General features: G+C 42.7%; 1 protein-coding gene across 1 annotated transcript; it reads left to right on the forward strand.

Moving 5' to 3' along the window:
- Positions 1–908: 908 nt before the first annotated feature.
- HCEF1 (high cyclic electron flow 1) lies at positions 909–2,975 on the forward strand. The gene is made up of 4 exons (XM_008813115.5): positions 909–1,597; positions 1,705–1,929; positions 2,023–2,529; positions 2,630–2,975. Exons 1-4 carry the CDS (start codon positions 1,160–1,162, stop codon positions 2,699–2,701), a joined length of 1,242 nt encoding a protein of 413 aa, XP_008811337.4. The 5' UTR covers positions 909–1,159; the 3' UTR covers positions 2,702–2,975.
- The last annotated feature ends 23,186 nt before the right edge of the window (positions 2,976–26,161 follow it).

Here is a 26,161-nt window from a genome sequence, read left to right on the forward strand (position 1 = left end):
CGAGCAAAGCGTCTATTGACCGGTCTAAGGTTCCTTCAGGCATGGGCTTTGTCAGTACAACATGCAGGCTTTTTGTGCACGCTGTTGGATTGACTCGACTCATTGCCTGGTCAGATTACTGTTGCACTAGTCCATTCATTTGGTTAATTTTATATTTCTTGGGACTAGATCATTAAATTTGACCCATCCAAAATTTATATATGTCTCAGCCACACCCTGGCTACTGAAGTCCCTAGTTTTTTATAGGTCCAAAAATTCACCATCCGAGGCCAATATTTTCCAAGAATTACCTAGTGCATAAGGGAAGCTTAAAAAACTGTTTCACTAAATAGAGTTTTTTTTTAGCTACGGCCTTATTATATAAACTATAGATTAACAATATTTTACACTATATTATATAGATATGAAAGTAATATTATAATATATTATTATTATAAGATAATATTGATTTAATATTATACTATGTGATAATGTATGAAAATGTAAAAATAACAATTGTAATGCTTTGTATAAAAATATTGTATTATAATTATTAACTAATAATAGATGCATTTCATCGTATAATATTATATTATATTATATCATATTATATTTGTTATATTATATTAATAGCTATACTGATTTTTTATTTTTTGTAGTTTTATGGAAAAAATTATGACATGACATGACATGATATGATATGATATGATATTATATTATATTATATTATATTATATTATATTATATTATATTATATTATATTATATTATATTATATTATATTATATTATATTATATTATATTATATTATATTATATTATATTATATTATATTATATTATATTATATTATGTTATATTATATTATATTATATTATATTATGGAGAGAGACCAGATTTATTTTTTTTTAAAAGTTTCATTCCATTGCAGCATAACCAACCGAAGCAGAATATCCGACTAAAGCCAAATCCAGAGAAAGGTTGAGGGCCGAGGATAAGCGGACCCCACTGGAAGTGGAAGCAATGCCATCCTCACAATTCCAACTTGCCGCAGCGCCTCATCCATACTTCCCGGTTACACCCAAGCAATGGATGGCAGAAATCTGGACCGAAACGTGGGAAGCGAATCAAGAGGACAGCGTCACGAACCCTCTCCTCTAAATTCACAAGCAGAACCGGAGTGATGGCTGTAGCCACAATCTCTGCTGCGTCCCAGCTACTCCTCTCCGGAGGATCATCAACCCGCTCCTTCTCGCGTCTCTCACCCTTCCATCTGAACCTCCCCGGCCACCAGAGGACCATTTTTTCTGCCAAGCAAGGACCGCAGCGGCATGGCTGGGCGGGCATCGAGTGCGCCGCAGTGGACACCACGGCGACGGAGGTGGAGACCAAGAAGAAGAGCAGCTTCGAGCTCCAAACGCTAACCACCTGGCTACTGAAGCAAGAGCAGGTCGGCAACATCGACTCCGAGTTGACCATCGTCCTCTCCAGCATCTCCATGGCCTGCAAGCAGATCGCCTCCCTGGTACAGAGGGCCAACATCTCCAACCTTACCGGAGTCCAGGGCGCCGTCAACGTCCAGGGAGAAGACCAGAAGAAGCTGGACGTGGTCTCCAATGAGGTCGGGGTGTATTATTATTCATTCCCATGCTAATAATTAATGATCAGAGGCTATCTGTTTTCCATCATCAAGCTAATTCTGAAGCCACGATGATGACAAAGTAACAGGTGTTCTCGAATTGCCTGAGGTCCAGCGGACGGACGGGCATCATCGCATCAGAGGAGGAGGACGTGCCGGTCGCCGTCGAAGAGAGCTACTCCGGGAACTACATCGTCGTCTTCGACCCGCTGGATGGATCCTCCAACATCGACGCCGGCGTCTCCACGGGCTCCATCTTCGGAATCTACAGCCCCAACGACGAGTGCCTCGCCGACGCGGGGGACGGCTCCACCGTAGGATCATCTCGACCGTCCCGGTTGCACGCTGCACTTCTGTTAACGGTAGTAGAATTCAACTCTAGCTGATATTGGCACGTGCTGTGGCAGCTAGGTCAAGGGGAGCAGAAGTGCGTGGTGAGCGTGTGCCAGCCCGGGAGCAACCTCTTGGCCGCGGGCTACTGCATGTACTCGAGCTCGATCATATTCGTTTTGACGGTGGGGAAAGGGGCGTATGTGTTCACGCTGGACCCCATGTACGGGGAGTTCGTGCTGACCCAGGAGGAGGTGAAGATACCGCGGGCGGGCAAGATCTACGCCTTCAACGAGGGCAACTACCTGCTGTGGGACGACAAGCTGCGGCGGTACATGGACAGCCTCAAGGACCCCGGACCCACCGGCAAGCCCTACTCCGCGCGATACATCGGGAGCCTGGTGGGCGACTTCCACCGCACGATGCTTTACGGCGGGATCTACGGCTACCCGCGGGATAAGAAGAGCAAGAACGGCAAGCTGAGGCTTCTCTACGAGTGCGCTCCCATGAGCTTTCTCGTGGAACAGGCCGGTGGGAAGGGATCCGACGGCCACCAGAGGATTCTCGACATCGAACCCCAAGAGGTGACTCTCATATTCTAATCTCATGTGTTCCACTACTTTTTCCCTTTTTCCCTTTTCTTTTTTTTTTTTTACATTCCTTTTGCCGTCATGAACTTGGCAGATTCATCAGAGAGTTCCACTATTCATTGGAAGCGTGGAAGAAGTGGAGAAGCTGGAGAAGTTCTTGGCATGAGCATTCATGCACGAATTCTGAATTCCTTCCCAAGCGATCAATGTTCACCTCGGCCTAACCAGGTGACGAATGGTCTGTTCTCCAAGAGACTTTTGAAACTAGTTCTGCAGATGTTAACAAGTCTTGAGTACTGTCTTTGCAAAGCAAAAGCCACCGGTTACATCCGCCATGCTCGAATGTTGTTGCTGAAACACATGGGCACTCTTACTGTGTTCATTTTCGACGGCGCTGCCAAAATGCCATTGAATTATAATGTTTCAATTGTTTCGAGTCATGCAATCTCACTTCGTGTATGCTGTTTAACGTGAAGAGCCTCTTTACTCCATTTACAATCCACACAGAACAACACCCCACAACATGTTATAATAATTTGCAATGGAAACAATCTCATGGGATCATCATCCAAATAATCATGGAGGTGAAAGTTAATACTCTCGATTTGAATGATCAATTTTCAAAGACCCGGAAGTCTGAAAAAGAGAAGAGATCAGGGCACAGCCTGCACATCAATATCAATGCAAACAAACAAGTGGTGCAAGTGGTGAAAGGGATGTTAATTAGCGAAGCGAAGCCTCTCCAACATCTCCCAGCGAAGCTCGATCTCCCACGCCGGTACAACATCTCCGGTGGCGGGCCGGCCACCGGGCCCCTCTCCATTCCTCTCTCTCTCTATCTCCCCTCTCTTCTCTCTTTTCTACCTCTCCTCTTCTCGTTTTCTTCCTAACTTCCTCCCTCTTCTTGTTCTCGGCACCATTAATGGTCACATGCATCTTGTCATCGCCAACTGGATCTGCCCGTTGACCAGCCGCCGAATCCCCTTCTCTCTTCAACATCCTCTTTCTCTCCCTTCCCCTTCTCTCCCTCTCCCCCCATCCTGTGAAGGCGATCCCTCGCCCGGCTGATCTGGCCCCCATCTCCCGGCCACCTGACCCCCACCCTCTCCCTCCCTCCCCTCTGCTCTCTCTCCTCTTTTTCCTCTCTCTCCTCTCCTCTCTGCAGATCTCGGCGCATCTCGGCCATCTCTGGCCAGTGCCCAGCCTTCTCTTCTTCGACCCTCTCTCTTCATCTATGATAGCGCCGATCAAATCGCTCGATCCGCTCTTCCCGGATATGAATCCCTCCTCATTTACTTTTTTTTCCTTTGTCTATGCCTCTCTCTCTCCCTCTCACCTCTCCCTCCTCTCTCTCTCATTAATGCAGCCCCCAAATCCGACCCTTCCCTCCTCCCTGTTTCTCTCATGATGCAGCCTCCAGATCCCCATTGATGTCCTTCCCTCCTCTGTCTCCCCCTCTCTCTCTCTCTCATGGATGCAGCATATCATCTTGATCTACATCAGCTCCAGAAGGTGGAAAAGCTTCTTCTGGTTTAATTCACATTGCAGGTTCTTGCGGAAGGAGTTAGTTCTACTAATGGTATCAGAGCAAATGTTTAAAAGGCTGCTTTTGTGATAGATAGCAAAGAAATTTGAAACGAAGCTTCTTGTCTGTCCAAGAGAGCCCGACATAGATGCCGAACTTAGCTGTTGCTTCTGGGCAGCTAGAGTTGTCTCTTGATCTCCTGGTTTGTATTCCAGCTTGTTTCAAAGCATCTACTGCTCACAATCTCCCCGAGTTCTTCTCTTCTCTATAATGCCTTCCTGGTTTTCTTCTTGGCTCTGTAATCTTCCATTGTAGAACATCCTGCATTGGCAAAACAATAGTTGAGAACACTAACTGAACAAATTCGGTGGGGAAAGGTGTCGCGCCCCGAACCCGGGGCCCGGGGCGCGAGCAGACGCCGCGCACCTGCTGGACGGACCCCGCAGGCACGCAAGGCAGATAAATCAGATCAACCATCAATAACTAATTAAAGATAAATTCCAGTTTTCATATCAAATGTCCATATATATATACATAAGTCAAAAGAAAAGTCAAAATCTACTAGCTAAATACATCATGATCACTCCATCCCGTAATCCCTATAATCATATGTCATCACCTGCAAAAATGTAAATAATAGGAGTGAGCTAACAGCTCAGTAGGCAACATCATGCAATAAAGTCATCATATAATATGTCATGATGTATGTAAGAAAGCAGCTAAAACTCATGAATCCAAAGATCCACATGATAATCCGTAAACCCGATCCGAGACTCAAAATAACTCAACCGCATGACTACGGCCACATCACCCAGTGGTATGGTTACACCGAAGTGCCAATACAACTCTCCGAAGAGCCGCTCCACTGAGCCAACGCACCACTGTGCCGCACCCCCTGGTGCCAAACTCACGCTCCACCGAGCCGCTCCGAAGAGCAAAACGCACCCCTGTGCCGCCACTATTCTATCACCGGTGGTCGTGGTGTCGGAACTAGTTCCTCAGTACAAGTCGACAGGGCCAACGTATCATCCCATTGGCGGGGCCTAGACTATAGTCACGCGGATTTTAAAAATCAATAAATCAACTTTCCACATGGTAAATTTCCAAATCAAAGTCATGATCATACTCCCAATAATAAAGCACATAACAGTTTATGAAATTAAATATTTAATTCTAATTCTAACATATATTGCCAATAATAAAACATAACATCGACATATGCAAGATACATGTTAAAATTCTACTTTAAAGCAATAGGTCACCTACCTGGGCTCGCTTAAAAATCCCTGCCACAGATATTACAAACCCCTGATTAAACATAAATATTAATTATTTAATTAATTAAGAAACATAATTTAAACTAATTCCAACCCCTTAAACTCCTAAGTTCATAAATCCAAGAATGGGCCCCCAAGATCAAATATAGACCCTAATAACAAGTAAACCAAATCCCAAAAATCAGAATCCTTTAAACCCAAAACCAATTGTGGCCCAACACAGATTAGGCCCAATTGAACCAAACCAGATTACAGGTCCAGATCAGATCTCAGGCCCAAACCAACCCAGCCCACAGATCCAATTAGGTTCAACTCAGCCCAACACAGATCCCCAACCCAACCCAAACCAGATCTGATCAGACCAGATCAGATCAAATCTTGACGAACTAGATTATACTCACATCAGGCTAACCCAAATTTCTGACTCAGATTCAGACCATAACCAAAACCCATTCACTCAAACTTGGATCAAACCCCATTCACGGAATAGGTGGAACCGGTTCACAGTTTAAACCCGGTTCAAGATCTGGTTCACAAATGAGGCACAGACTTCAAAGCAAGGAAAACTCAGGAAGAATAAAGAAGAAGAAGAAGAAGAAGAGAAGAAGAGAGAAGGAAGAGAAGAAGAAGGAGAAGAAAAAGAAGAAGAAGGGGAAGAAGGAAGAAGGGGTTGCTGGTGGTTCCGGTCGGCCCTCGGCGGTCGACCGTGGCCCTCGGCGGCGGCGCTCGGCCAGTCGCCGTCGGCCACCCCACTGTCACGAGCGGCGGAAGAGAAGAAGGAGAGAAGAAGGAGAGGAAGAAAGGGAGGAAGAGAGAGACCGGGGCTGGGAAGCCCCCCCCCCCCCCCGTTCGCCCACCTCCGGCCGAACTCGTTTCGGCCGGATTGACCTCGGCCGGCCGAAACTCACCAAAAAAACTGAACTCATCAATACCCGGGATCCGGAAGGTCACCCTCTTCAGAAAACAGTCTATGGTAGCGTGGTATGCAGCCAACCAATCCATACCCAAGATTACATTAAAGTCATGCAGATTCATAACAATCAAATTAGCTCTCAAATCTCTACCCTCAACTAGTACTGGACAGGAAATGCAGATCTGACTAACTGTCATCGTACTCCCAGCTGGAGTACTAATGCATAATTTCCTCTCTAAGGAAGAGTAGTGTAAATCGCACTTATGCACATATGAAGATGAGATAAAAAAATGCGTAGCACCAGAATTAAATAACACATAAGTATAAGTGAAAGATACCAACAATATACCTGTCACTACAGTGTTGGATGCCTAAGCATCCTGCTGAGTCAGCGCATAAATTCGTCCCTGGGTATGAGGTCCTCCTCCCCTTTGCTGCCTGGGGACAGCTGACTGAGTAACCTGTACTAGAGTGAAGAAAGTCTGTCGTTGAGGAGCTACAGAACTCGGTGGCCTCTGCGCAGATCTAGTACGAGGACAACTGGAAATCCTGTGGCCCGGCTGACCACACCCGAAACAAACTCCAGAAACAGTCTGAGTCTGAGGGCACTCAGCTATCCGGTGGCCCTGCTGACCACACCTGAAACACGCCCCAACACCAGGCCGTGTCTGAAGACACTCAACAGCTCTATGTCCAGTCTGGCCACACCTGAAGCATACTCCTGATATCCCCCTGCGATCCGGTGCAGTCCTCCCATGTGGAACTCGCTGCCCAGCTCCTGGACGAAACTGCATAGGTCGGCGCAGATGCCGCTCACCGTCAGAATCAAAGTCCCTGGACCTCTTCGACTTCCCTTTCTGAGCATCCTGTGTCTCCTTCCAGATGATCTCCATATTTTTAGCTCTGTCAACTAGGTCATCATAATCAGTCGAGTGAACAGCAGCTAAACCCTAACGCAGGCGATGCCTCAGTCCTTCCTCAAATCTATTCATCCTAGATTTAGGGTCTTGGACAAGAGATGGTGCAAAACGGGACAGTCGATCGAACTCAGCCTCGTAGTCCTCCACAGTCATACTCCCCTGAGAGAGGCTCAGAAACTCTCTCTCCAGCTCCCTGATACGACTGGAAGGGAAATACTTGGAGTAGAAGGCCATGCGAAATTCCGGTCAGGTCACAGATCCTGCATCCTGCATCATGGTCCTCTCCACAGACTCCCACCAATGATGAGCCCGATCCTGAAGTATATAGGTGGCAAATCTGATCTTCTCCTCCTCAGTACAACCTATGGCCCTGAAGGCCTTCTCCATCTCATCTATCCAACATTCGGCCTCTTGGGGATTGGTAGTTCCTTTGAAGGCCGGAGGAGCCAACTTCCTGAACTCTGCTATACTCCTCCCCTGATCTGAAGAACTAGCAGAGGAAAATAGCTGTTGTGGCTCCCTTTGCTGCCGAACTAACCCAACAACCTCTCTGATCAGCTCCATCACCTGGGTCGGTCCTCCCATCCTGCTCTCCTGGCCATGATCTGGTCCATCCAGTTCTGTCTGATCAGTCTCGTCCTCCTGGACTCTCTCAGTCGGATGAGAAGTGGCTGGATCACTCCCGATAGTCTCGATCAGGCGGCGAGGTGCCATACGTGCACGGCGGGGCGGCATGCTGATACATACACAAATAACACAACATTAGGGTTAGATCCATCCACCCTAAAATTTTCTACCCCACTATCATTTCTTCACATGTGTCCCTATATTCCTAAGTTTTTTTTTTCAATTATTATTTACACAAATAACACATCATTAGTGTTAGATCCACCCATCCATAAGATTTTCTACCCCACTCTCATTTCTTCACATGTGTCCCTATACTCCTAAGTTTTTTTTAATTATTATTATTAATTATTATATTTATTATAATTCTGTTTTAATGTCCCTAGTGATCTTTAACCTATGCTCTGATACCAATAAATCTATCGCGCCCCGAACCCGGGGCCCGGTGCGCGAGCAGACGCCGCGCACCTGCAGGGCGGACCCCGCAGGCACGCAAGGCAGATAAATCAGATCAACCATCAATAACTAATTAAAGATAAATTTCAGTTTTCATATCAAATGTCCATATATATATACATAAGTCAAAAGAAAAGTCAATATCTACTAGCTAAATACATCATGATCACTCCATCCCGTAATCCCTATAATCATATGTCATCACCTGCAAAAATATAAATAATAGGGGTGAGTTAACAGCTCAGTAGGCAACATCTGAAAGTGAATCCTAGGTTCTTCGGTGTTTAGCATGCTGAATTTTTTTTTTTTTTTGAAAACCATGGCTGAACCTGATCGGATTGCCTACGTACCCCTTCATAAGGGGGATCAAGCCATACGTAGTTCTTTTTAAGTTTTAAAACGCAGCGAAAAAACCGAATCAAACAATTTAATTCATGCATGCTTACAAGATCAAATCTAGAAATCAGCACCTTAAGAAAACATAGGATTATGCCGGAATCGTTTAAACAATTATGCTAAAACTTTTATGCATGATTAACTATCAGATCTGAAACTTAAGAACTCTATTCCAATTAATCTCCGAATATCCATCGAATGGATTCTGGAGATATCTCCGTGAGGAGCCCCAAAAGAGGATAAAACCTCGGGGAATTGGACCTAGACCTTGACACCATAATAAATGATTAATGCTAGATTAATACCTTTTATGATGGATAAAAGTTGTGAATCTGATTCTTGACTTCGCAGCCACGCACACGAATGGCCTCTACGAGAAGTACACGCGAAGTCCTGAAGGATCTTCTTCCGCAACAGTGCTAGCAGCTGCAGAACACTTGAAAGCTGAAATCTGCCCGCCGGGATTCAATCAACTCTTGATCAATCGTCTTGAAGCAGATAGAGATGAGGTTTGTAAGGAAAGTAGAGGACTCAGATCTGATCTTGAATCTTCTAGATATTCGCCTTGAAAACCCTATCTAAAATGGAGAAGAAGAGGAGGAGGAGGCGGGTGAGGAAGAAGGCTGCAATGGATGTGTTTTTGGTGCCCATGTTTGACCCCTTTTAATGGCCTCCGAATTTTCATTCAAAATTCGAAATTTATTTTCAGAAAACCTCTTTTAGTTGGCACATGCAAAGGAATAGGAACAACCCAAATCAGATCTCAACCAAATCTGATTTAAATTCAAATTTTAAACACATGTGCAAGAGGGAAGGAATTTGAAATCCATGCGGCAAGGTAAAACACTTCATAATTTCGAAATCACCTCTTGAAATTCGAATTTAATCCATTCAAAAACTCAGACGCCACCTTGGCTGATGGTTTGAGTGATTAAAATCATTTAACACATTGCTTAATGTTTGAATTTAAATTCAAATAACAAACAATGTCGCCATGTGTCAAGCAATGGGTCCATGTGCCATGCAATAATTTTGGTTTATTTAAAATTCATGAAATCCAATTCCATGTCACCAATAATTGCCACATCATCTGAGCCTAATCCCCTTGGGTTGCACCTAATCAAATTTGGTCAAACCCGAATTAAAACAAAGCAATTTGGTTGAACCCAATCTAATCAGGTCAGACCCTGATTGAGCTCAAATTGAATCCAATTCAATTTTGGCTCATGCAAACTCAATCAAATTGAATTATTACTTTGTGTTGGACCTAATTCAATTAGGTCAATCCCCAATTAAGAACAAATTAATTTAAAATTAATTTGATCAGCTTAAGTCCTTTTTGGTTCTGACCTAATCCAATCAGGTCAAAATCCTGATTGAGCCCAAACTTGAATCCAATTCAATTTGGCTCATCCTTAGCACAATTACTCAATCAAATTGAGTTTATTAGTAATTTAATTACTAATTAATCCTTCAATAATTACTTTAATTATTTTATAAGATAATTTGCCAATCAAATTGACCAAATTACCCCTGAATGATTCTTAATCATTCATCAGCTTTCTTGATCAATCAGGAATCTTCTATGCGTGTGACCTCATAGGTTCGAACCTAAGCCGGTAGTATAAGAACAATTTTCTACACTAATCGATGTGACCATCTAGCAATGGTACCCGACGTCCGGATAGGTCGAATATATGCGAAGCAAATATTCTGGAATCCTGAACTATGGTTACTGTATAATTCAATCCCTTTGACTCCTAATGCCAGGATGACTTAGAGCTCACTGTCAACCCTATAATTAGTACATCCATTATGTGATCAACTTTAGATATCCCGTGACTCCTCACTGGGATTACCCTGGCCAAGGTTTTGCTAAATTAATCACAAGACATTATCTCCTGTTTTCAGGAGGGGTCAATTCCATCTTGACTCACAACTGACTACGCAAGTACTTGACTGCACCCAGTGACCTTCCGTCACTGAATTAGAAATTCAGGTAGTCCGGTACCAAAGTACAGTGAGTTGCTTGCTAGTCACAGGTTGCGGTCTCAGGTCAGAGGGCCAAACTTATACCCATATCCACTCGGAACATCTCTCGACAGTAGAGCGTTCCGGAATTGGTCACGTTTAGTGAAATGTACTTCTACACTTCACTTGTGTGGCATACCAGTGTCTCCACACTCCTTGGTTAAGAGGACAACCAACGTATATGTCACACAACGACCTAATCTCGATAATGTTGTCGTCCTAGTAACAACATATCATTTCGTCGCAAACAAGTTTAAAGACTCAAAGATAAATCCTCCTTTATCATAACATAAGTCCTAAGGACTTCATCATATAAGAGTTCATTTGAAGATGAAATGATGAATAATGCCAAATAACACTTTATTAATTTGTCAATTCATTTACAAAATTCAATCATCAATATGCTGACGATTGACATTTAGGATACAAATTCCAACAACTCCCACTTAGCCTAATGCCAATCGGCACAGTATCTAATACCCATCTTCGACTTGTGTTCGTCGAACTCTTTGATGCCGAGGACTTTGGTAAATGGGTCAGCCAGATTTTCTTTTGTGTCACTCTTCTGAAGATCAATATCACCTCGATCGATGATCTCTCGAACCAGGTGGTAGCGACGTAGAATATGCTTGGTCCGCTGATGTGCTTTGGGTTCTCTTGCTTGAGCTATGGCCCCAGTATTGTCACAAAATACAGGCACTGGACCATCAATGGAGGGTGTCACTCCAAGCTCGGTGATGAACTTCCGCAACCATACAGCTTCCTTGGCGGCATCAGATGCTGCGATATATTCTGCTTCACATGTAGAATCTGCCACTGTATGCTGCTTGGAACTCTTCCAGCAGATGGCCCCACCCTTAAGAGTGAAGATATATCCTGACACGCTCTTGCTATCATCTTGATCTGACTGAAAACTTGAATCAGTATATCCCTCAAGTTTTAAGTCAGAATCACCATAGACAAGCCACTGATCTTTAGTATTTCTCAAATATTTAAGGATGGTTTTTACAACCTTCCAGTGGTTGCTACCTGGATCAGACTGGTATCTGCTCACTACTCCTAGTGAGTATGCCACGTCTGGTCTAGTACATGTCATGGCATACATTATAGATCCCACTGCCGAAGCATATGGAATTCTATCCATACTCTCTCTTTCTTGAGGGGTTGTCGGACAATCCCTTTTAGAGAGGTTAATTCCATGGCCCATCGGAAGATAGCCTTTCTTGGAATTAATCATACTGAACCTATTCAGTATAGTATCAATGTATGTGGATTGGGATAATCCAAGCAATCTTCTAGATCTATCTCTATAGATCTTCATCCCTAGGATGTAAGATGCTTCTCCCAAATCCTTCATGGCAAATTGAGATGATAGCCAAACCTTTATTCCTTGTAATGCAGGAATGTCATTCCCGATTAAAAGAATGTCATCCACATACAAAATAAGGAATATAATAACTGAACCATTTGCCCATTTATAAATGCAAGGTTCCTCTTCATTCTTAATGAAGCCATATGTTTTGATTACCTTATCAAAACGTATATTCCAACTCCGTGAAGCTTGCTTTAATCCATAAATGGATTTTTGAAGCTTGCACACTTTAGACTCATCTGCAGATGTAAAACCTTCAGGTTGTATCATATACACTTCCTCTTCTAAATCTCCATTTAGAAATGCGGTCTTTACATCCATTTGCCAGATTTCATAGTCTAAATGTGCTGCTATCGCAAGCACAATCCGAATGGACTTGAGCATTGCCACAGAAGAAAACGCCTCGTCATAGTCAATACCATAACGTTGACGATAACCCTTGGCAACCAAACGGGCTTTATAGGTCTCTACCTTTCCGTCTGCGCCCCGTTTCCTTTTGAATATCCACTTACACCCTATGGATTTAATTCCTTCGGGTGGGTCAACTAATGTCCAAACATCATTGACCTTCATGGATTCCATTTCGGATTGCATGGCTCCAAGCCATTTATCAGAGTCATACCTCTGCATTGCATCCATATATGTGATCGGATCCTCATCGTTTTCATCAAGTTCGATAGGATCTCCATCCCGGACCAAGAAACCGTAGTATCTGTCCGGCTGACGTGGTACTCTACCCGATCGCCTTAATGGTGCATCTAATATGGGTTCTGGATCTGATCTAATCAAATCCGACTCAACTGGTTCAGTAGATGGTGTCGGATCTTCTACATGTTGAACTTCTCTAAGCTCAACATTAGAGCTATTTGTTCCTTCACCAAGGAATTCCTTTTCTAAGAAAATTGCTCTATTGCTTACGAAAAAGTTTTGTTCTTCAGCAAAGTAGAAGTAATATCCTTTAGTTTCTTTAGGGTAACCAACAAAGAAACATTTGTCAGACTTGGATTCAAGTTTGTCTGTCTTCAAACGTTTGACGTACGCCGGACACCCCCAAATCCTAAGGTGAGAGAGCATCGGCTTACGTCCAGTCCACATCTCATGTGGTGTTTTATTTACAGACTTACTTGGAACCTTATTTAGAATATAGCAGGCTGACTCAAGAGCATATCCCCAAAAGGATATGGGCAGATTAGCAAACCCCATCATGGATCGAACCATGTCTAACAGAGTTCGATTTCTCCTTTCTGACACACCATTATATTGTGGTGTACCAGGAGAAGTCCATTGGGAGAGAATCCCATTTTCTTCTAGATATGTCAAAAATTCACTGGAGAGGTATTCACCTCCTCGATCTGATCGAAGAGTTTTAATACTCTTTTCAGTTTGTTTTTCTACTTCATTACGATATAATTTGAACATTTCAAATGATTCAGATTTATGTCTCATTAAATAGACATAACCATACCTAGAAAGGTCGTCTGTAAACGTAATGAAATATGAATACCCACCTCTAGCATCTGTGCTCATTGGCCCACATACATCAGAATGTACAAGGGTCAATAAATCACTGGCTCGTTCACCTTTTTCGGTAAAAGGTGATTTGGTCATTTTACCAAGAAGACATGATTCACAGGTTGTCAATGATTCACAATCATTAACATCAAGGATTCCCTCTTTACTTAACCTGTTCATCCTATTCTTGTTAATATGACCTAGCCTATGATGCCAAAGATAGACATCCGTGGCATTATCTATTCTAGGGCGCTTATTGGATTTATACATTACATGAACAGGCTGTGACAAAATGTAAATGCCATTACTCAGAATTTCATTCATTACAACAACACCATTCCAAATGACATTGCAATAATCCTTTTTTATTGATATTTCATAACCATTTTTGGCCAAAAGGCCTACAGAAATGATATTCAATAGAAAACTTGGACAATAGTGACAATCACTAAGGACATTTACATGAGAGCTGAATTCAAGTTTAAGAATTCCTAAAGCTAGAACTGGAACTGGTCTTCCATCTCCAACATTCAGGAACCTTTCTCCTTCTTCAAACCTCTTACTAACTTGTAGCCCCTGCAACGAATTGCAAATATTAAAAGGACTACCGGTATCCAATATCCAGGTCGAATTATCACAAATAGAAAAATTGCAAGGTGTTATCATATAAGTACCTTGATTGGCAACTGATTGCCCACTTTTCTTAGGCCGGTTCGGATCGAGGGATGCAATGTAAAGAGGACAGTTCCTCTTCCAATGTCCTTGCTTCTTGCAGAAGAAGCACTCCGCCTTGCTCTGATCAGCCTTTTTATTCTTTTTCTGACTAGGCTGAGCATGGTGCACCTGTTTCTTTTGGATTTTATTTTTCTTTTTCCCTTTCTTAAAGGAGCGACCCTTGGATGAACCTCCCACTAAATTCACCGTCTTCTTAAGAAGTTGGTGATCATTCTCAAACGTCTGTAGTAACCCCAACAATTGGTGATAATTCACTACAGGTTTCGTCATACGAAAATGAGTGAGAAAAAGACGGTATGATCCAGGCAATGAGTTTAGTATGGCATCCTTCCCCAATTGATCATGAAGGGGAAAGCCAAGAGAGCTTAGACGCTCGATCAACTCAATCATGTACAGTACATGATCAGTTACCGAGGTCCCATCTTTCATTCGGGCGCTGAAGATGGCATAACTAGTTTTGTGCCTCTCAACGTCGTCAGAAACCCCGAATGATTCATTCAACACTTGAATGATATCTTCCGGCTGCGTATTCTCAAAACGCCTACTAAACTCATCACTCATTGCTGCCAACATGATGCATCGAACAGTGATCCGGTCACTGAGCCACTTCTGATAAGTGTCTCTGGCCGATCTTGATGCATTAGCAGCGGGCTGCTCAGGTGTTTGATCCGTTATCACATAAAGGATCCTCTCATGCTCTAGCACTATTTTCAGTTTCCTATGCCAATTATTGAAATTTGGACCAGTCAACTTGTCATTGTCCAACAATGAGCGAAGTGATAAATTAGTGGCCATTTCTGCATAAAAAGAAAATTTGGCTATTAGTATATGAATTGACTAAACACAGTAGACTTGGACTTTAGTCTAAAGATATTCCCACTATTTTATACAAATTGGTAGCCTCTACCTCTAATTCGAAAAATTACTCCTAATTCTTTAGTGGGCACTAGAACCCAATAGATCCCATATAGGCCCGAGTGTGGCTCGACCAACCCATATGCACCTATTGGTAGGTTCTTAACCAATTGCTTCACCAAGCAACTTCTAGTGATGATTTTGCCCTAGGTTTTCCGGCAGGCGTGTGGCGCCTCCACCGAATACCCTAGTCAGGTCCTACCATTAAATGATAGGGTTAAGTCTAATCAACTAATAGACGACCAAGCCCGAGTGTGGCTCGGCTCACCTGACCGCCTATTGAAGGTACACTTAACTCATCATATATTGAATGACAATTCCAATGCTTGATAAGTACCAGGCGTGTGGCGCCTCCAATAATTATCAAAATATTGGACACATTATCACCCAACTTAATGGGAGGCTATGACCTAGTTATCTCCATAACCATTTCATTTTAAGGACCTAATAATTTTAGAGAATTTCATAATTAGGATAGATGAGAAGATCCGGTTAGTCTAATTTCTCCCACTGACTTCACCAAATCAGATTAGACTCAAACCGGTTAAGGAGACACCTAAATCAGTCATACTGATTTTCCTTAAGGCATGGGCTAACTCGAATCATTAAGTGATCCAATCAAAATGTGATTGACCATGTCGGCCAGGTAAGTGAGATCGGTGGAAGGGATATGCCATTAACTCGACAAAGACGAATCAGTGCGAGTAGCTCCCAATTAAAAACCACCGGTCAAAACTGCCAAACTTACCTTAGACACCGACTGGTTAATCAATTTCGATTTGATTACTCAAATGACTCGAGCTACACCTCTGAGCCTAAATCAAGTTCCATCTTGGTCTAATCAAAGACATGGAATTGATCAATCTACAACTATTGTATTTAACCTAGAGTTTCCTTGACCTAATCTAGTTACTACTTAATTAGATTTGATCAATTAACTCTAATTAGACCATGTTTGATTCTAACCTTAGGTCTAACCCAATCCTAAGAACTTGATTCAAGCTAACCCATATGTCCAAAGAATTATGCAATGTCAATTAATTGAGTTACAATTCTATTTCATAACACTTAATTCTCAATTAAGTTTAGACTTATGAAAGTTTTGATCATTGCATATTTCTTTTTAATTACATATTAATTACAATCTTTCAGTTCTTAAAACACATTTTCAGATCTGGGTTTTTGTAATTAATCACATGTAATCAGATTTAATTCATGTTTAAGTCATTATGTTTTATGTTCATGCATCACATATACATAACAACATGAATTAATACAAACAACATACATCTTATGTATTTGTTTTTTCACTTTTATTTTCAGATCTGATTTGTTCATTAAAATCAAAGATCATATGAATCATAAACTTTATTTAGATCTAATCTAAACAATATTATGATTTCAGATTTATTCATGTTACTAATCCTAACACAAACATGCATCATATGCATCCAAAATTTCAGATCTACTTAATCATGCATAATCAGCAATTAAATCAATCATAAAAAGCACTTTAGATCTAATCTAAACATGTTAATGATTTTAGATTTAATTGCAAGAATTAAAACATAAAAGTTTAAACATAAACCTGGCTCTGATACCACTGAAAGTGAATCCTAGGTTCTTCGGTGTTTAGCATGCTGAATTTTTTTTTTTTTTTGAAAACCATGGCTGAACCTGATCGGATTGCCTACGTACCCCTTCATAAGGGGGATCAAGCCATACGTAGTTCTTTTTAAGTTTTAAAACGCAGCGAAAAAACCGAATCAAACAATTTAATTCATGCATGCTTACAAGATCAAATCTAGAAATCAGCACCTTAAGAAATCATAGGATTATGCCGGAATCGTTTAAACAATTATGCTAAAACTTTTATGCATGATTAACTATCAGATCTGAAACTTAAGAACTCTATTCCAATTAATCTCCGAATATCCATCGAATGGATTCTGGAGATATCTCCGTGAGGAGCCCCAAAAGAGGGTAAAACCTCGGGGAATTGGACCTAAACCTTGACACCATAATAAATGATTAATGCTAGATTAATACCTTTTATGATGGATGAAAGTTGTGAATCTGATTCTTGACTTCGCAGCCACGCACACGAATGGCCTCTACGAGAAGTACACGCGAAGTCCTGAAGGATCTTCTTCCGCAACAGTGCTAGCAGCTGCAGAACACTTGAAAGCTGAAATCTGCCCGCCGGGATTCAATCAACTCTTGATCAATCGTCTTGAAGCAGATAGAGATGAGGTTTGTAAGGAAAGTAGAGGACTCAGATCTGATCTTGAATCTTCTAGATATTCACCTTGAAAACCCTATCTAAAATGGAGAAGAAGAGGAGGAGGAGGCGGGTGAGGAAGAAGGCTGCAATGGATGTGTTTTTGGTGCCCATATTTGACCCCTTTTAATGGCCTCCGAATTTTCATTCAAAATTCGACATTTATTTTCAGAAAACCTCTTTTAGTTGGCACATGCAAAGGAATAGGAACAACCCAAATCAGATCTCAACCAAATCTGATTTAAATTCAAATTTTAAACACATGTGCAAGAGGGAAGGAATTTGAAATCCATGCGGCAAGGTAAAACACTTCATAATTTCGAAATCACCTCTTGAAATTCGAATTTAATCCATTCAAAAACTCAGACGCCACCTTGGCTGATGGTTTGAGTGATTAAAATCATTTAACACATTGCTTAATGTTTGAATTTAAATTCAAATAACAAACAATGTCGCCATGTGTCAAGCAATGGGTCCATGTGCCATGCAATAATTTTGGTTTATTTAAAATTCATGAAATCCAATTCCATGTCACCAATAATTGCCACATCATCTGAGCCTAATCCCCTTGGGTTGCACCTAATCAAATTTGGTCAAACCCGAATTAAAACAAAGCAATTTGGTTGAACCCAATCTAATCAGGTCAGACCCTGATTGAGCTCAAATTGAATCCAATTCAATTTTGGCTCATGCAAACTCAATCAAATTGAATTATTACTTTGTGTTGGACCTAATTCAATTAGGTCAATCCCCAATTAAGAACAAATTAATTTAAAATTAATTTGATCAGCTTAAGTCCTTTTTGGTTCTGACCTAATCCAATCAGGTCAAAACCCTGATTGAGCCCAAACTTGAATCCAATTCAATTTGGCTCATCCTTAGCACAATTACTCAATCAAATTGAGTTTATTAGTAATTTAATTACTAATTAATCCTTCAATAATTACTTTAATTATTTTATAAGATAATTTGCCAATCAAATTGACCAAATTATCCCTGAATGATTCTTAATCATTCATCAGCTTTCTTGATCAATCAGGAATCTTCTATGCGTGTGACCTCATAGGTTCGAACCTAAGCCGGTAGTATAAGAACAATTTTCTACACTAATCGATGTGACCATCTAGCAATGGTACCCGACGTCCGGATAGGTCGAATATATGCGAAGCAAATATTCTGGAACCCTGAACTATGGTTACTGTATAATTCAATCCCTTTGACTCTTAATGCCAGGATGACTTAGAGCTCACTGTCAACCCTATAATTAGTACATCCATTATGTGATTAACTTTAGATATCCCGTGACTCCTCACTGGGATTACCCTGGCCAAGATTTTGCTAAATTAATCACAAGACATTATCTCCTATTTTCAGGAGGGGTCAATTCCATCTTGACTCACAACTGACTACGCAAGTACTTGACTGCACCCAGTGACCTTCCGTCACTGAATTAGAAATTCAGGTAGTCCGGTACCAAAGTACAGTGAGTTGCTTGCTAGTCACAGGTTGCGGTCTCAGGTCAGAGGGCCAAACTTATACCCATATCCACTCGGAACATCTCTCGACAGTAGAGCGTTCCGGAATTGGTCACGTTTAGTGAAATGTACTTCTACACTTCACTTGTGTGGCATACCAGTGTCTCCACACTCCTTGGTTAAGAGGACAACCAACGTATATGTCACACAACGACCTAATCTCGATAATGTTGTCGTCCTAGTAACAACATATCATTTCGTCGCAAACAAGTTTAAGGACTCAAAGATAAATCCTCCTTTATCATAACATAAGTCCTAAGGATTTCATCATATAAGAGTTCATTTGAAGATGAAATGATGAATAATGCCAAATAACACTTTATTAATTTGTCAATTCATTTACAAAATTCAATCATCAATATGCTGACGATTGACATTTAGGATACAAATTCCAACAACATCATGCAATAAAGTCATCATATAACATGTCATGATGTATGTAAGAAAGCAGCTAAAACTCATGAATCTAAAGATCCACACGATAATCCGTAAATCCGATCCAAGACTCAAAATAACTCAACCACATGACTACGGCCACATCACCCAGTGGTATGGTTACATCGAAGTGCCAATACAACTCTCCGAAGAGCCGCTCCACTGAGCCAACGCACCACTGTGCCGCACCCCTTGGTGCCAAACTCACACTCCACCGAGCCGCTCCGAAGAGCAAAACGCACCCCTGTGCCGCCACTATTCTATCACCGGTGGTCGTGGTATCGGAACTAGTTCTTCAGTACAAGTCGACAGGGCCAACGTATCATCCCATTGGCGGGGCTTAGACTATAGTCACGCGGATTTTAAAAATCAATAAATTAACTTTCCACATGGTAAATTTCCAAATCAAAGTCATGATCATACTCCCAATAATAAAGCACATAACAGTTTATGAAATTAAATATTTAATTCTAATTCTAACACATATTGCCAATAATAAAACATAACATCGACATATGCAAGATACATGTTAAAATTCTACTTTAAAGCAATAGGTCACCTACCTGGGCTCGCTTAAAAATCCCTGCCACAGATATCACGAACCCCTGATTAAACATAAATATTAATTATTTAATTAATTAAGAAACATAATTTAAACTAATTTCAACCCCTTAAACTCCTAAGTTCATAGATCCAAGAATGGGCCCCCAAGATCAAACATAGACCCTAAGAACAAGTAAACCAAATCCCAAAAATCAGAATCCTTTAAACCCAAAACCAATTGTGGCCCAACACAGATTAGGCCCAATTGAACCAAACCAGATTACAGGTCCAGATCAGATCTCCGGCCCAAACCAACCCAGCCCACAGATCCAATTAGGTTCAACTCAGCCCAACACAGATCCCCAACCCAACCCAAACCAGATCTGATCAGACCAGATCAGATCAAATCTTGACGAACCAGACCATACTCACATCAGGCTAACCCAAATTCCTGACTCAGATTCAGACCCTAACCAAAACCCATTCACTCAAACTTGGATCAAACTCCATTCACGGAATAGGTGGAACCGGTTCACAGTTTAAACCCGGTTCAAGATCTGGTTCACAAATGAGGCACGGACTTCAAAGCAAGAAAAACCCAGGAAGAATAAAGAAGAAGAAGAAGAAGAAGAGAAGAAGAGAGAAGGAAGAGAAGAAGAAGAAGAAGAAAAAGAAGAAGAAGGGGAAGAAGGAAGAAGGGGTTGCTGGTGGTTCCGGTCGGCCCTCGGCGGTCGACCGTGGCCCTCGGCGGCGGCGCTCGGCCAGTCGCCGTCGGCCACTCCACTGTCACGAGTGGCGGAAGAGAAGAAGAAGAGAAGGAGGAAGAGAGAGACCAAGAGACCAAGGCTGGGTACCCCCCCCCCCTCGCGTTCGCCCACCTTCGGCCGAACTCGTTTCGGCCGGATTGACCCCGGCCGGCCGAAACTCACCAAAAAAATTTCTCCGAAACAGGGGAAGTGAAACCGGTTGACATCCCTCATTCCTTTCCCCTTAAATCCAAAAAAAAAATAATAGATAGGTTGCCTTTCTCACCTCCAGTCGTCGACGAGTGGTTTTCCGGCGGCGATGGCGGCGACGGTGGCTCCAGCGATCCTCTCAAAAAAAAGAAAAGAAGAGGAGGAAAGAATGAGTTTACTTTTTTTTTTAGAGGGATGGGGGAGGGATAGAGCTTCTCTGAGGGTTTCCCAACCTTCTTCACGAAGAGAGAGAGAGAGGGGGAGAGAGGGGTTTGCGGGGGAATCGCTGGCCGTTCGGCCGGCGTGGTCATCGTGGGGAGACCACGAAGAGCAAATTGAAGTTGGCATCCATTGCCGACTTCAGTTCTTTGGGCCCAATAACGGGCTCAAATTCAGATCTTTACAAAAGGGGTGTAAATTACACAGGCATGGCTAGATCCAGTGCCTCGGTGGCAAAACAGCAACTGGAACTTCTAAACCCATTTGTAGATGAGGGTTATCAAAATCCATCTTCCCTTCCACATGCTCTCTTTTGATCACCTTCTTCGAATTTCATTTATAACAGTTTTGGATGAAATTAAGGTGCCGTTGGATGAAGGAATATATTGCGAGTTGCTAGCATCAGTGACTTGACGGGACCGATTTTCTGATGGAGAAATTGATCTGCCAGCTCGAGAAGAGAGCGGCTGCATGTGGAGGGGTTTTAGAAGAAGAATTGGTCTGGGACTCGTGGCTGCTTGAATAGGCTCTTTGCAGCAGAGGATCCTCGAACTGGAGATGAAACCGTAGGACTGTTCATGGATGTTGGCCGGAGAACTGAAGCATCCATGCCATTTTGTTTGCCATTGGAGGGTTTTGCCATTGTACCCACGCCCGGCGCGTGTAAGTTGCCGTTGCACCACCACCAAAAAAAAAGAAAAGGGGTGATGAAATACCTAAAGGAACCAAAAAGAAATATACATTACAGGAAAGAATAAGGCAACGGCTGTATATTCGTCTAGGACATATAGTACTACCTCCTATCATGGATGATTCACCAGGTGGTCGAGTGCATGATTTTTTTTGAAGCTGAAGGAACTCGAGGAGAAGAATTAGAAGCTTTTTCTCTTATTAGCTGATGAAGAGTTATGTATTGGAGCTGAAAATTTGGGAGGTTCGGATGCTTTAAATGTGAGCACGGTTGCTGGCTGTGTATAACTTCGATGACAGCAGCTCCATTTACTGTATGGCCTGCATATTTAGGAGTCCTCTTCATTAAGCTTCCGATGATGCATCGTTCTCGTTTTAATGCTGGAAGCTGATCAGTATTCATTTAGCAACTCTTAAACACATAATAAGATATAAACACTAACTAGGGCAACAGCAGATATGATATCTCAGCATCATGATTCTTAACCCCAGAGTCAATGTAATCTCACTAGGGTCGGTCAGTCAAGATATGTAAGCAAAGAATGAGATTGATCTACATGCAGCAAATCTGCTATCAAGAGAGCATATATATATATATATATATATATATATATATATATATATATATATATATATATTTATCTGACATCTATTGTAGGTAGCTATTGTGCTTCTTAGTAGCTCTTCTATCTATCATTCATGGTCCCTACATTGGAAAATCATATGACTACTGACTGTGTGCAGATTTCTAATCCAAGGACCGTTGCCCCTTCTTACCCTAAAACTACAAGTTGCCCCTTGACGGTATTAGGCAAGGAGAATCAAGTTGAAATTGAAGGAAAGGCCTGGCCGATGGTAACAAATTGTGAATTTGTTGGTCCAGTTTGAAGTCTATAATCACATCTCCAGAAAGTCAGCAACTATGGTGGAAGGTGACAACTGTGTTGTTTCTTACACGTGATGCAAAGCTTGAAATTCTCTCACTTTAAGTTGCATATATATGAAAGTAGCCATCAATTTCTATGTTGCATTGGGTGGATTGTATATGTGTTGATGCAAGCATGTTGAAGATAACATTGAGATCCTGGCAGTGCTAGTGCGTTCTAGATTTCCTTTCACATTGATCAATCATCTCCATCTCTACTCTAGCCCGGATCTAGACCCCTGTGATTCTTATTGAATTACTCGAAGGAGCAAAACGACAGCAGTTGCATGTCATGGGAGTCAAACACCAAGTAATATCATTTTTTCCCCCCTTTAAAATTCAGTCGAGAGAAGTCAATCTACACAACTACGATGTGATTTACAAGATCCAATGATGCCTGCAGGAGACCCGCTGCTGGGGTACAATGCCGGAAGAAGTGGAGCCGCTGGCGTTGCCACGAACTGGAGAGGGTGGAGGAAGAGCGGGAGTTCCGGCAGAGTGGTAGGCCCGCATCACATCTTGAATGCCCTGCAACGTCATCTGCACCCTCCGCTTCTCCTCATTCATCATCACACTCTGCTCCTTCAAGCTTATGTACTGGATCAACATCTTCCCCAAGCCCAAGAAACCCTTCGGCACCTGCCCATTTCATTTCCAATGTGATTGCAATCTAACCCCCTTTTGAGGCAGTGGAGAGACTCCAGGTGGGTGACCTTCTTCTTCTTCCTGGAGGAGGGGGGTGGGACTTACTCCAGCTCGGCCAGTTGTTTGGCGAGCCACTTGCTAAGTAGATTAGATCACTCCCCGTTTCGGAGCACCCCTATCCTGATATCAGGGTTTGGAGCACGTCTTGCAGGACTAGTGTCAAGGTCGCCGATGTTTGCTGCATCGTTCAGGGTGGCGGGCAGGTGGCGGCGGATTTCGGCTAGATCTGGCGTTTTGGACTGCACCCCATAGTGACCTTAATCCTTTAGAAGGTTGCTTGGGGTAGGCTACCGACGAGACTTCTATTAAGTGGGAGGGGCATGGGGATCCATTCCCAATGCCCTGAGTATCAGATAGAGGAGTCGCTGGACCATGCTATTTTTCAGTGCCATCGAGCTAGGAGGGTCTGGAAGTGGGTGGAGTTTCCCACGGAGGTCTGGTGTCATGCTGCTTCCTTCGTACTTGGACGTTTGGCCAGGTCTTCACAATTCAGACTGGAGGTGGTGCGAGCGACCTATATTGCCTACCAGATCTGGCTTGTGAGGAACGCTTGGACGTTTGGAGAGAGTGGACCCTCTCTGGGGGTGGTGGTGGAGAGAGCGCGGTTACTGGCGATGGAGGTCTCTCAGGTGACCTATTCGAATAGACCTTTGATAGCTCGGGATACTTGGGGCTCTACCTCTGCTCGTGGAGCGCCCCGCATTGTGTTTTTCACCTGGAAGCCCTTACCCCCAAATTTTCTCAAGGTCAATTTCGTTGGTTGCGTCCTACAGGGCGGTGAGAGAGAAGGTGCGGATTTTGTTGTTAGGGGCCCAGACTCTAGGGTGATTGCCGCTGGAGGTTGCCAGTTATTTGACATCTCGGTGCTAGGGGCGGAGTTGAGAGTAGTATGGTCAGGATTGAGGTATGTGCGACGCACGTTGCAGGCTAGAGATGTTCTTCTGGAGTGCGACTCTGCAACAATCATTGGGTGGATTCTACCTGATTCAGGCGGGGTCGGTGATTACCACCCGTTGGTGAGAGACATCCGGGCCATGGTGTGTGATGGGATAGTTATTCAGGCGAAGCATGTGTTTATAAAGGCGAATGAGACTACGGATTGGGTGGCTTTCTTTGTCGCCAACCATATATGAGACTTTCTATGGGTGGGCGAGGCGGAGCTGCCCATGCACTCCGCGATATATTGCTTTTTAATTTTTTTGGATGTATCTTTACACGTTATGTATGATACTTCTGTTCCAGCAAAAGAAAAAAAATAGGGAAGAAGAGAAATAACAAGAGAAGATTTAGAAAGAGATCAAGGGACACACCTCTTTGCTCTTGGTTTTGGAGAAGGGGTCGAAGGCTTTGGCTCGGAAGCCGAGAGGGTCAAGGGTCAATTACGTAACACGACCCTATAAATTTAAGAACGGTGTTTGAAAGATCATGCGTGAATAAATTTTTAATAACTCTAAAAATTTAAAATAATATATGATAACTAAATAAATTTATCATGATAAAAAAATTAATGTATTTAATTTTAAAATTTTTAAATGTTTAATTGGTATTAGAATTTAGAAAAGAACATACTTTCCTTGGAAGTATAAATATGAGATGGAGTTTTAAGATGAGTTTCTATTCCCGATGGGGAAACAAAAGGACTAGAGAATTTTAGGGCTGTGCTGTGAAGAAAGAAACCTTATATAATCTTGTATGACATGATTTTCGAACAAGAGGGATGTCCCTTGAGGATTCCAATATGTGTTGGCCAAAAGTGTTTATGACACTATTTTTTTTACAATATCGATGTGAAAAAATTATAGGCGCACTCAGGGCCGGCCCGAGCTTTAGGCGACCGAGGCATCCAGAAGGGGAGAGGGGGGAGGCGGTCGCCTAAGGCCTCGGACCAATGGAAGGCCTCCAGGAGGCAAAGGAAAGATAATCACTGAAGGAAGGGAGAGGGGGGGAGGCGGTCGCCTAAGGCCTCGAGCCAATGAAAAGCCTCCAGGAAGCAAAAGAAAGATAACCACATAAGGAAGGGAGGGGGAAAGGGAGAGGGAGGTTCCTTGCCCTGTTTTCTATATCTGATGACCAAAAGGACACAAAGGCCCCATATAAAACGGGAACAGGAGCTGGCTACGAGTCTTCCCCCTTGATGGAATGGAGTGGCCTGCATAGGGGCAATTTGGGAAGTTGGGGACTGTAGTTTTGTTTCGGGTGGAGAGAAAGAGGGAGGAGAGATTTGGTACACGTCTGAAGCCACTCTTATCTTGCATCCCTTCTCTTTTTTGGTTTTGGTCTTGGTTTTACTTCCCTCACATTACTCCTGATCTAGCTGGGCCGTCAGGAAGAAAGATAGGGGGATTGGAGATGGACTTCTTGGAGGGTGGAGATTCTTTTAATTTTCCTCTCGGTGTCTTCTCCCCTCTTGGTTGGTAGAGAGAGAAAAGGAGGGAGGGGGGATTGAATGGCTGCTGTGCTGCGATGTTGCAGTTGCTGCTTGGGTACTCGCTTGAAGGGGAGATGGTGGGATGGGATTTTTATTAATTAGATAGAGTGAATTTCCCATAATGCCCCTACTTTCTCTTATAGAGAGGTCCCTTTCTGGGACAAATTATTTACTCTACCTTGGCTATGAAGTGCCATGGGATAACCTTTTCCTATTCCGCTTTTTTTTTT

This window comes from Phoenix dactylifera, chromosome 17 (assembly GCF_051530095.1).
Source record: "Phoenix dactylifera cultivar Ajwa chromosome 17, Ajwa_hap1_PhDact_Kaust_v1.1, whole genome shotgun sequence".
Taxonomy (NCBI): Eukaryota; Viridiplantae; Streptophyta; class Magnoliopsida; order Arecales; family Arecaceae; genus Phoenix; species Phoenix dactylifera.

Excerpts from the sequence above, each read along its gene's own strand:
- HCEF1 (XM_008813115.5), top strand. The coding sequence starts at position 1,160 with ATGGCTGTAGCCACAATCTCTGCTGCGTCCCAGCTACTCCTCTCCGGA. Across the intron at positions 1,598-1,704 it reads TGGACGTGGTCTCCAATGAG|GTGTTCTCGAATTGCCTGAG; the intron begins GTCGGGGTGTAT and ends ACAAAGTAACAG. Across the intron at positions 2,530-2,629 it reads TCGACATCGAACCCCAAGAG|ATTCATCAGAGAGTTCCACT; the intron begins GTGACTCTCATA and ends TGAACTTGGCAG.